This window comes from Lissotriton vulgaris, chromosome 1_1 (genome assembly GCF_964263255.1).
Source record: "Lissotriton vulgaris chromosome 1_1, aLisVul1.2, whole genome shotgun sequence".
In the NCBI taxonomy this organism is placed as follows: Eukaryota; Metazoa; Chordata; class Amphibia; order Caudata; family Salamandridae; genus Lissotriton; species Lissotriton vulgaris.
In genome coordinates, this window is record NC_141685.1 from 48,348,757 (window position 1) to 48,360,813 (window position 12,057).

General features: G+C 44.7%; 1 protein-coding gene across 1 annotated transcript; it reads left to right on the plus strand.

Annotated features, from left to right (window-relative positions):
- Nucleotides 1-3,372: 3,372 nt before the first annotated feature.
- On the plus strand, nucleotides 3,373-7,539 carry LOC147737171 (uncharacterized). Its single transcript, XM_086918771.1, has one exon. It carries the CDS (start codon nucleotides 3,475-3,477, stop codon nucleotides 5,041-5,043), a length of 1,569 nt encoding a protein of 522 aa, XP_086774897.1. The 5' UTR covers nucleotides 3,373-3,474; the 3' UTR covers nucleotides 5,044-7,539.
- The last annotated feature ends 4,518 nt before the right edge of the window (nucleotides 7,540-12,057 follow it).

A 12,057-nucleotide genomic window follows, 5' to 3' on the forward strand; every position in this document is an offset into this window, starting at 1 on the left:
GTTATCTGACTTCTTATCAATCAATCAATCAATCATGACATTTGTATAGCGCGCTACTCACCCGGAAGGGTCTCAGGGTGCTGGGGGAGGGTACTTTACTGCACGAACAGCCAGGTCTTGAGTTGCTTCCTGAAGGAAAGATGGTCCTGGGTCAGCCGAAGGTGGATGGGGAGGGAGTTCCAAGTCTTGGCTGCCAGGTAGGAGAAGGATCTTCCTCCGGCGGTGGCTCTGTAGATGCGTGGTACGGCAGCGAGGGCGAGGCTGGTCGATCGTAGCTGGCGGGTGGGCGTGTAGAAGGTCAGGCGGTCGTTGAGGTACTTGGAGCCCAGGTCCTGCAGAGCCTTGTGTGCGTGGGTGAGGAGCCTGAACGTGGTCCTCTTGCTGATGGGGAGCCAGTGCAGGTCTCTCAGGTGGCCGGAGATGTGGCTGTGTCTAGGGATGTCCAGGACGAGTCATGCGGAGGCGTTCTGGATGCGTTGGAGTCTTTTCTGCAGTTTGGCTGTGGTTCCGGCGTAGAGGGTGTTCCCGTAGTCCAGTCGGCTGGTGACGAGTGCCTGGGTGACGGTCTTCCTGGTCTCGGTGGGTTATGAGCCCCACAGAGTGAGTGCGCAGTCAGAGGGCAGTAGGGGGGTCTAGGACAAGAAATTAGTAAACTTGAATATGAGAAATATGGAAAGGTAGAAATGTGGAATCACCTGTGGATAACTGACAACTCCTCCCGCTCTGCCAAATGGCGATCCAGTCACAAAGTGGCATCCTGAACCCCAAACGGACAATATCATGCCAGATCCCATGTAATGGTGGAAGAGGGGGAAAAAAGAGTAATATGCACACATCTGATGCGGGGATATGTCCGGTAAATTATTGGTTGTGATGGATTCTCAAGAAGTACTAAATGACTGATATTGTTGATTATTAAATTTTATGAATCAACGTTTGTTTGCCTTATCTGTGCGTATAATGTAAAGGACAGGCCCCTCTCTCTGTTTTAAACAAAAGCCCCGGAAGGAGCTGTATCTTACAGAACTTTATTTACTTTAGGAAGAACTAAAAACTTGCTTTTTAAAGTTGTCTTTCAGGGCCAGAACCAGGCTCTGTAAGCTGTGTTAGTTTCAGGGAGATGGACAGATGCTATGGCGATAGGAAACCCCCCTCTACTCACAATAATCTTCCAATCTCCCAGGTTAGAAGAAACCAGAAATGCTTGAACCAAGGGAGCTGCTGAAAGTGTCAGAGGTGACTTATGAAAAGCGAGTTAAAGACAGGAGTTGGCATTTGAGATGTTCTTAAGTGGATAGGAAAGAAACAATAAGAAGTGTGTGACTGGAGTTACTTTTGTTGTATACTTCATAATGATTACTGAAAATTTTGCAGCCCAGCCTGATCATCTCTTTTTCTAAAATCTATTGTTGTTTCAAAGAAATCTTGACCATATGCGTCTATCTTAAGCAAAACCTCAAGCACTTGGGTGCTCCGTGAGCGCCTTTACTTTGCTAAGGTACTCTGTGAACACTGGTGAATCACCTTCTTTTCAGACAGTAATAAGATATCACCTGATCAACAGAACTTTTAGTAAAATATCTGTGTGTGATGAAATGTTCCTTGCTAAGTTTCAAAGGCGGTAAAGAAGAAGGGGAGATTTACTAAGATTTTGCTCCGTGTTTGTGTCACAAAAGTGGCACAAAACAGTGCAAAATCTTTTTTTCCTAATTCTCTTTCCAGCAAATAACGTAAAAGTAATATGAAGCATTGCATAGCACAGCTTCGCATTACCTTGCACCATGGGGACTTGCCAAGGGTGGTGCATGGGCGTTCCCGTGCAACCACCCATGGTTTCTCACGCTAAACCCAATTTACCAAATACAGTAGATTGGGTTTAGCATGAGAAAACTGCACCCTTCTAAACTAGGTGCAAGGAAGGAGAAATTCTTTAATTTCTCCTTCCTTTTATGACTTTGCATGCGTGCTGCACGGCGCAACATGCATACAAAGTGGGAAAAGCTTTCCCTCGTGTCTGGCATAGTAGTTAGTACAGCAAGGGTGTCCTTTCTGTACAAAACCTATGCTGGGCTCACACACACCCTAGAGCTCTTGTGCTAAGGTGTGTGCATGGAGCACGGCTGCTGTAATCAGTGCCGGCGCAAGGGAAAGGGAAGGAGAGAGCCATATCTTTGAAAATATGGTGCTCTCCTGCTCCCTCCCTGTCGCAGAATGCAGCCTCCAGCGGGGGGCTGCGCTGCATTGCGTGGAGATTTGGTAAATCTCCCCCAAAATGTATTTTACAACCAGTTAAATATTGTGAATTCTCATTCCATTATGTTTCAATTTAGTAATTTTAAATATCTTTACATCCAACAGAAAACAAACCTTGAATGTGTGAAATGACCATCAATAATGAAGCGAAGGCTGTAAATCTTCAATAATAGCAGAATTAATGAGCTTCAGTATTCAGGAAAACATCAGCGCAGTCGGCGACAGAGGAACCTGCACACAAACTGACAGATCCCGGATCAAGTATCAAGGGCAGTTCAGTGATTGTAAGAGTCTGAGCTGTGCACCTCCACGCCACAAGACGAAGAAATGACCTTAGGAAAATCAAGGCAACAACAGTAACAAACCGCCTCCTGTATAAACAAGTGTCAAATACCAACTTTGTTCATGGTATCGGTATGATGTGATTACCGCAGTGCTCTGTTTTCTAAAATGATGACAAGCCATCATTCCCTGCTCTAGGTGAATTGTAAATTATTTCTGGCCAAACCACAGTAACCAGATACAAGCACAACAGAGCGGAGCTGGACAACTGACGGGTAAAGGAAAGAGGAGTTCTTATATCTACAATACAACAGACTGTCCCGATTTGCACCGGCCAAAAGGAAGATACATCTTTACCCGCAATCGTGCATAGCCATAATCTAATCTAAAGGCACAATCGCCTACAAAGACACCTTCTACGTATTAGGAGTGTGGCAAATATTTGGTGGCTATTGCATTTTATTGTTAAAACAGAAATCAAACGTGCATAATACTGCGCACATATGAAGTGTGTAAGAAAAAAACAAGTGCTTTATCATCCAGGTTGGCCCATCAGGAAATACAGTCATGGGATGTAGACAAATATATACCCGACCCAGAGACACTAACCAAGAAAGAAGAATCATACACATGCAGCAAGAGCTTTAGTTTGACATCACTACTCAAGCTTCATCAGCACACGTACACGGGGGAAAAACCATTCAAGTGCAGTGAATGTGTAAAGAGCTTTAGTAAATTATCAGAACTACAAAGACATCAGCGAACACACACAGGGGGAATAAACCATTCAAGAGCACTTAATGTGCAAAGTGCTTTAGTCACTTAACAAGCCTTCAAAGACATCAGCGAATACACACAGGGGAAAAGCCATTTCAATGCAGTGAATGTGTGAAGAGATTTAGTCGATTATCAGCCCGACAAAGTCATCAGCGAACACACATGGGGGAAAAACCCTATCATTGTAATGAATGTGACAGGAGTTATCGCTTCTCTTCAGCATTAAGGAATCATCAGCGAACACACACAGGGGAAAAACCATTCAAGTGCAATGAATGTGGGAAGAGCTTTAGACGATTATCAGACCTACAAAGTCATCAGCTAACACACACAGGGGAAAAACCATTCAACTGCAGTGAATGTGCAACGTGCTTTAGTCACTTATCAAGCCTTCAAAGACATAATAAAACACACACAGGGGAAAAGCCATTCAACTGCAGTGAATGTGGGAAGAGCTTTAGTCAATTATCAGAGCTACAAAGTCATCAGCGAACACACACAGGGGAAAAGCCATTCAAGTGCAGTGAATGTGGAAAGTGCTTTAGTCAGTTATCAAACCTTCAAAGCCATCAGCGAACACACTTGGGGGAAAAACCGTTCAAGTGCACTGAATGTTCAAAGTGCTTTAGTGAGTTATCAAGCCTTCGAAGACATCAGCGAACACACACAGGGGAAAAGCCAATCAAGTGCAGTGAATGTGGAAAGTGCTTTAGTCAGTTATCAAACCTTCAAAGTCATCAGCGAATGCACACAGGGGAAAAACCATTCAAGTGCACTGAATGTGCAAAGTGCTTTAGTGAGTTATCAACCCTCCGAAGACATCAGCGAACACACACAGGGGAAAAGCCATTTAAATGCAGTGAATGTGTGAAGAGCTTTAGTCGATTATCACACCTACAAAGTCATCAGCGAACACACACGGGGGAAAAACCATTCAAGTGCAGTGAATGTGTGAAGAGCTTTAGTCGATTATCAAACCTACAAAGTCATCAGCGAACACACACGGGAGAAAAACCCTATTATTGTAGTGAATGTGACAATAGTTTTCGCGACTCTTCAGCATTAAGGTATCATCAGCGAACTCACACAGAAGAAAAACCATTCAAGTGCAATCAATGTGGGAAGAGCTTTAGTGAGTTATCACACCTTCAAAGTCATCAGCAAACACACACAGGGGAAAAACCATTCAAGTGCACTGAATGTGCAAAGTGCTTTAGTCAGTTATCAAGCCTTCAAAGACATCAGCGAACACACACAGGAGAAAAGCCATACGAGTGCAGTGAATGTGCAAAGTGCTTTAGTCAGTTATCACACCTTCAAAGTCATCAGCGAACACACACGGGGGAAAAACAATTCAAGTGCAATGAATGTGCAAAGTGCTTTAGTCATTTATCAAGCCTTCTAAGACATCAGCAAACACACACAGGGGAAAAGCCATTTAAGTGCGGTGAATGTGTGAAGAGCTTTAGTCAGTTATCACACCTTCAAAGTCATCAGCAAACACACACAGGGGAAAAACCATTCAAGTGCACTGAATGTGCAAAGTGCTTTAGTCAGTTATCAAACCTTCAAAGTCATCAGCGAACACACACAGGGGAAAAGCCATTTAAATGCAGTGAATGTGTGAAGAGCTTTAGTCGATTATCAAACCTACAAAGTCATCAGCGAACACACACAGGAGAAAAACCCTATCATTGCAGTGAATGTGACATTAGTTTTCACGACTCTTGAGCATTAAGGTATCATCAGGGAACTCAAACAGGAGAAAAACCATTCAAGTGCAATCAATGTGGGAAGAGCTTTAGCGAGTTATCAACCCTCCGAAGACATCAGCGAACACACACAGGGGAAAATCCATTTAAATGCAGTGAATGTACAAAGTGCTTTAGTCGATTATCAAAGGTACAAAGTCATCAGCGAACACACACAGGAGAAAAACCATTCAAGTGCACTGAATGTGCAAAGTGCTTTAGTGATTTATCAAGCCTTCAAAGACATCAGCGAACACACACAGGAGAAAAGCCATTTAAGTGCAGTGAATGTGCAAAGTGCTTTAGTCAATTATCACACCTTCAAAGTCATCAGCGAACACACACGGGGGAAAAACAATTCAAGTGTAATGAATGTGCAAAGTGCTTCAGTCATTTATCAAGCCTTCTAAGACATCAGCAAACACACACAGGGGAAACGCCATTTAAGTGCAGTGAATGTGTGAAGAGCTTTAGTCAGTTATTACACCTTCAAAGTCATCAGCGAACACACACAGGGGAAAAACCATTCAAGTGCAATGAATGTGAGAAGAGCTTTAGTCAAATATCAGAGCTACAACGCCATCAGCGAACACACAGGGAGAAAACATAGAAGGCACTGAAAGTGTGAAGGGCTTTTGTCAATTTTTGATCCCACACAGCCCTCAGTGAATACACTCCTTCATTTAACTCACATGAAAATAATCCTATAGATGCAGGGACTCTGGAATGAACTTAAGAACAGACAAAAATAATATTGGCCCATCAATCAATCAATCAATCATGCCATTTGTATAGCGCACTACTCACCCGGGAGGGTCTCAAGGCGCTTGGGGGGAGGGGTATGCTACTGCTCGAAGAGCCAGGTCTTGAGTTGTTTCCTGAAGGCGAGATGGTCCTGGGTCAGCCGAAGGTGGATGGGGAGGGAGTTCCAAGTCTTGGCAGCCAGGTAAGAGAAGGATCTTCCTCCGGCGGTGGCTCTTCGGATGCGTGGTACGGCTGCGAGGGCGAGGCTGGTGGACCGTAGCTTGCGGGTGGGCGTGTAGAAGGTCAGGCGGTCGTTGAGGTACTTGGGGCCCAGGTCGTGGAGAGACTTGTGTGCGGACATAGACAAGAGCAGAACAGTGCAGGTATTGTGAGAGGAATGGATTAAGGAAAAAGATAAAATTCTAATTATGTGGGACATTGAAATAGCAAATGATAGAAAACCCGACAAGCAGTAAAGACGAAAAACAGATAACAGTATTTGCAGAATTATAAAAGTGTTTGTTTCCAGTGATTGTTCACTTCTGTACACATAGTAAAGTGACATGATGCACCAGGATACACAGTGGGAGACAAGCACAATGTGGATTAAAAGAAAATAAACATTGTTGATTTTTATTTGGTGAAGACGAGATCCAAAGAAAAACATTCAATCGCACCTGACCACACTACCTGTAAAAGCAACACTGAACAATACTGGGACTAACAGCAGTATTTTCAGCTAACTTGTCGGATTAGTGATAAAACCTATAAACCCAACACACCCAGAGTGGACATGTTGTCAGGGCTCTGGAGATGGGAAACGTCATTGGTAAAATGCATGTATTACTATTAACAAATGCCACTGCAGCATATGTAATGAACTAAAGCGAAGCACAGGTGTTCAAGAAATAACCTATTTTTAGATATAAAAGAGCATATACCTTGACTGTTATCGGTTGATGGATCAGCTCGTGCCTCAGGCCTTATAATTAAGTGTGACCCGTTGTTCCTCTCCGACTTGGCTCTCCCTATTCATTTTGTGACTTGCCAAACTCTACTTTTTACCAGAATTGAGCCATTGTAAGCAGTAGACTCTGTTTGAAGAATGAAGCAAAATAGCGAAATCCCACATCAAAAGCATATATGTGCCGGGACAATCCGTTGCACTCCCAGCAACTTGTCTTCCACACTAGATTGTCCCTTGTCCACAAATGTTCTAAATGATTCGTCATATGAATTCCAGAAGTGGCAGTGACATTCATGAGAGAAATGGAAGGAGGGGGAACGGCACGTTATTTGTACTCACCTAAAAATAGAAGAAGCAGCCAAATACATGTCAATGTGTGACATCACCAGAGAAACGGGCTGAACCCCTGTGAATTTATATATTTATTTTTAATACCTATAGACCCATGTCATGCCAATAAACATTGCACAAGTAAGGAAAATAGTGAAGGAGCCCATTATCATATGCAAAGCACAGTGACGTCACATGTAGTGACATCACTTCAAAAACAAAAAACAAGAAACATAAAATAATGTAAAAATACGTTTTTGGTTTCAGTTTTTATACATCATGTGTTTTTCCCATATTAGTTTGTAACTAAACTCGAAAATGACTGAAAGTGTAAATATTTTTAAACAGATATGTGGAACTTGGAATTTACATTTTTAAACAGTTTTCAGTGAATAAATAAAATGTGCATTAATTTGCGGTTGTTTCCTGATGTTATTCTTTATCCAGCCCCAAAGTATTTCACATTTACAATGTATTAAGCAATAGAATGGCTAATTTTGTCAAGTTCTCTGTTCCTCTCTTGCGCCACTCACACAAACACTCAGAGGCCTGTGTCTGCAGTGCTGGGGCACAAAGTAACAATCATCAGTCGCAGGCTAAGGAGCTAGGTGGAACTGAGTCCCGTTTCTAGATAATAGTACGGGGACCCCTTCAAACTGTGGCTACCCCCGACTTGTGCCGTGCTGATAAAGCAATAGTGAATTTGAGTAATTTATGATGAATTGAAATGAGAGAAAGAGAAGAAGAGAGCGAGGTGCAGGATGTATTAAAGAAAATGAAAAAAGAGACACAAGACTTTACCCGTTTTCTGTGTACAAGCACTTTACGTAAACAAGTTGTGCTGTGCGTTGTGAACAGGTTGTCACCCCCTTTGTATGTAAATGAGCTACTGTGACCAGACACCCCAGGCTCCCATCTCTTCTAGCGCGGATGATAATCTGAGCACTGTAAGGTAATCACAAACTAGGGCTAAAACTTGATTGGGATACCAACAGGCTAGTGGGCGCTCCTTGCGTCTGAGTTTCAGTAACCTGTTACCTCCCCTTGGGTCAGACATCACATGTTCAATCCCATGGTAGCTGAATTGGTGTCCATCTGGATCTTCACTATTTTGGATATAATGGGCAGCAATGGGATACCTTGTGTCTCCATTTTTCCAAGCTCTGATGTGTTCCATAATTCTATCTCTGAGCCTACGTATAGTGCTGCCCACATAGATCTGTCCACATGTACAAGCTATCACGTAAATTACAAAGGTGGTCTCACAGTTAATATAAGTGTCAATCTTGTAAGATTCAGATCCATTATAACTGAAACTCTGTACTTTCTTTCTGGCCCATCTGCAGCAATTACAGCGTCCACATTTATGAAATCCTGTTAATGTCTTCCTGGGCCAAAATGTACTGGTCCTAACTGGGTAACTAGGGCTTAAGTCATTTGCCAAAGTTTTTCCTTTCTTAAAAGTTATGGATGGTCTCTCTCCAATAAAGGGGCACAAGTCCTTGTCAGCCTTAAGTAAATGCCAGTGACGATTAATAATAGAATAAAGTCTATGAGACTCAGTATTGTAACAAGTCACTAGGCGTACTTTCTGTTCATCCTTATCAGTATGTGCTCTATGTGTCAGAGTTTGGGAACGCCTAAGTTTAGATGCTCGTCTCCTTGCTTTATCTATCACTGCCTTGTCATAGCCTCTAGCTCTGAATCTACTGGTCATGTCTTCGATGTTATTCTCAAATTCTTCATCCTCTGAGCAATTCCTCCTGGCTCTTACCATCTCCCCATAAGGGATAGATCTAATCTGAGAGCTGGGATGGCAGCGAGTCGCGTGCAAGATCGAGTTACAACTAGTTTCCTTCCTATACATCTTCAAACATAATTTATCATCTTTGGTGTACAGTTCTAAATCTAAACAAGTTATCCTTTTCTTATCATACTGTGTAGTAAACTTCAAATTAACATCATTATCATTAAGATAGTCAAAGAAGCACATCAGGTCATTTAGGGTACCAGTCCAGATCATGAGACAGTCGTCTATGTAGCGACCCCAATAATGTATATATTCAATCCATTTTTGACCGCGACGTCCCCAGATCCACTCCGCCTCGAACCACCCCATAAAGAGGTTCGCAAAGGACGGAGCGAATCTGGAACCCATCGCGGTCCCAAGGCATTGCCTATACCATTTCCGATCAAACATGAAAACATTATTTTTCAGTACAATAAGCGTCATATCAAGTATCATCCTCGTGTGTTCCAGTAATTCAGCCGGTCATTTGTTCAAGAAGGACTCAACTGCGATTGTCCCCAAAGTATGGTCTATATTGGAATATAAAGTCAAGTCAAGTCAAGTCAAGTCAAAATTTATATAGCGCACTACATACCCATTGGGTCTCAAGGCGCTTGAGGGAGGGGGGGAGGTTTACTTATCGAATATCCATGTTTTAAGTTGTTTTCTGAAGGCTAGGTGATATTGAGTAAGGCGGAGGTGGATGGGAAGGGAATTCCAGGTCTTAGCCGCTAAGTAGGAGAAGGATCTTCCTCCCATGGTGGCTTTGTGGATGCGCGGAACAGCGGCGAGGGCTTGGTTGGACGAACGCAGCTGGCGGGTGGGGGTGTAAAAGGAAAGGCGTGTGTTGAGACAGTCCGGTCCAAGTTCGTATAGGGCTTTGTGTGCGTGGGTGAGGAGACGGAACGGTATTCTCTTGTTGACGGGGAGCCAGTGAAGGTCTTTCAGGTGAGCGGAAATGTGGTCTGTGCGGGGGATGTCTAGTATGAGTCTGGCTGACGCATTTTGGATGCGTTGAAGTTTTTTCTGTAGTTTTGCGGTGGAACCAGCGTAAAGGGTGTTTCCGTAGTCCAGGCGGCTTGTAACCAGTGCGTGGGTGACCGTTTTTCTTGTTTCGGTGGGGATCCAGTGAAATATTTTTTTGAGCATGCGTAGGATGTTGAAGCATGAAGATGAGACGGCGTTGACTTGTCTGGTCATCGAGAGTGTGGAGTCCAGGATGATGCCCAGGTTCCGTGCGTGGTCCGTCGGTATGGGGGCTTTTCCTAGGGCCGTCGGCCACCAAGAGTCGTCCCAGGCGGAAGGGGATGAGCCTAAGATGAGGACTTCCGTTTTGTCCGAGTTCAGTTTCAGACGGCTGTGCTTCATCCACTCGGCTACTTCTTTCATCCCTTCGTGTAGGTTGGTTTTGGCGGTGGTTGGGTCTTTGGTGAGTGAGAGGATCAGCTGAGTGTCATCAGCGTAGGAGATGATGTTGAGGTTGTGTTGGATGATCTTGTAGCCGTCCGGGATGGCTATGGTGATGTCTGGAGCTGAAGAGGCATTCATCCAGGTTTCTGTTAGGAAGGCGATGTCCGGAGAGATGGTGTCGAGTAGATTCCAAAGGTCGATGGCGTGTTTGTGAACCGAGCGGGTGTTGAGAAGGATGCATTTTAGGTGGTTGGTGTTGGTTATCTGTTTGGTGTTTGTGGAATTGGTTTGGGACTTGACGCAGGTAAATTTGCAGGAGTGGCAGGTGAAGGGTCCATGGGTGTGTCCTGGTGCTGCTTGGACGCAGTTAGTGAGTCGGCGGGGGTTGAGTGCAAGGAGGGAGGAGGCGTCGTATGTAATGCGGGGAGGATGGGTGATGCGGGGACCAGGGGGTCTGGCTCTGGGCGCGGTCCAGGCGCGGACGGGCGTAGACGGGCTTACCTTTGGCGCACCTTCGGCGCGGCCATAGCGCGTGGACGCTGCGCGTGTGGACATCCGACATAAATGGAGAGGGGGGGGCGGAGGGAGGGAGGAGCAGCTGGGGAGGCGGGTGCGGGGCGGATAGGAGGGGCTCGCTCGAAAGCACAACAAACAAAATGGCAGCAGAGGTAAATACGAGCTGGCCGAGCTTGGGGCCAAAAAGTGAATAATGCAATGGAGAGAAGGCACAGGTAAAACGAACAGTAAAATATAAGGTGGAAGCCAAACAAAGCGAGCGCAGTGCTAAATGATTCATGCAAATGTGAGCAGTCAAATGCGGGCGGTAACAATGTGGACAAGCGCTGCGATACAAGCAAAGAAGAACAGTGCTAATGAGAAGCGCTACGATACCAGCCGGCAGTTTTCACTCAGGGAATCAGTCAGAGAGCAGGGAATCGGCAGAGAGCGAGTGAGCGGCCGCCTCTTACAGCGTAAGGGAGGTCACAACGCTTTAGTCTACGGGGCAATGCTAATCAATCCTTGGGAGGGAGGAGCAGCTGGGGAGGTGGGTGCGGGGCGGAGAGGAGGGGCTCGCTCGAAAGCACAACAAACAAAATGGCAGCAGAGGTAAATACGAGCTGGCCGAGCTTGGGGCCAAAAAGTGAATAATGCAATGGAGAGAAGGCACAGGTAAAACGAACAGTAAAATATAAGGTGGAAGCCAAACAAAGCGAGCGCAGTGCTAAATGATTTATGCAAATGTGAGCAGTCAAATGCGGGCGGTAACAATGTGGACAAGCGCTGCGATACAAGCAAAGAAGAGCAGTGCTAATGAGAAGCGCTACGATACCAGCCGTCAGTTTTCACTCAGGGAATCAGTCAGAGAGCAGGGAATCGGCAGAGAGCGAGTGAGCGGCCGCCTCTTACAGCGTAAGGGAGGTCACGTCTAATGTGACAAGATACATATCTTCCTGCCATGTAACATCTGACATTATGTTCAATACATGTTTAGTGTCCTGAATATATGAGGGCAGACTTTCTTCATAAGGTCTCATAAAAATATCAATATACTCAGAAATCCTCTCTGTAGGTCCCCCAATCCCCGAAATTATCGGTCTACCTGGTGGGTGTTCTCGATTTTTATGTACCTTGGGCAAGGTGTATAAGCAGGGAGCTTTAGGTGTCGATAAGGTCATGCAATTATATTCATCAACATCTAATATTGTCATATCATACCATACTCTTAGTTTCTCATTGATAGTACACTTCAATTT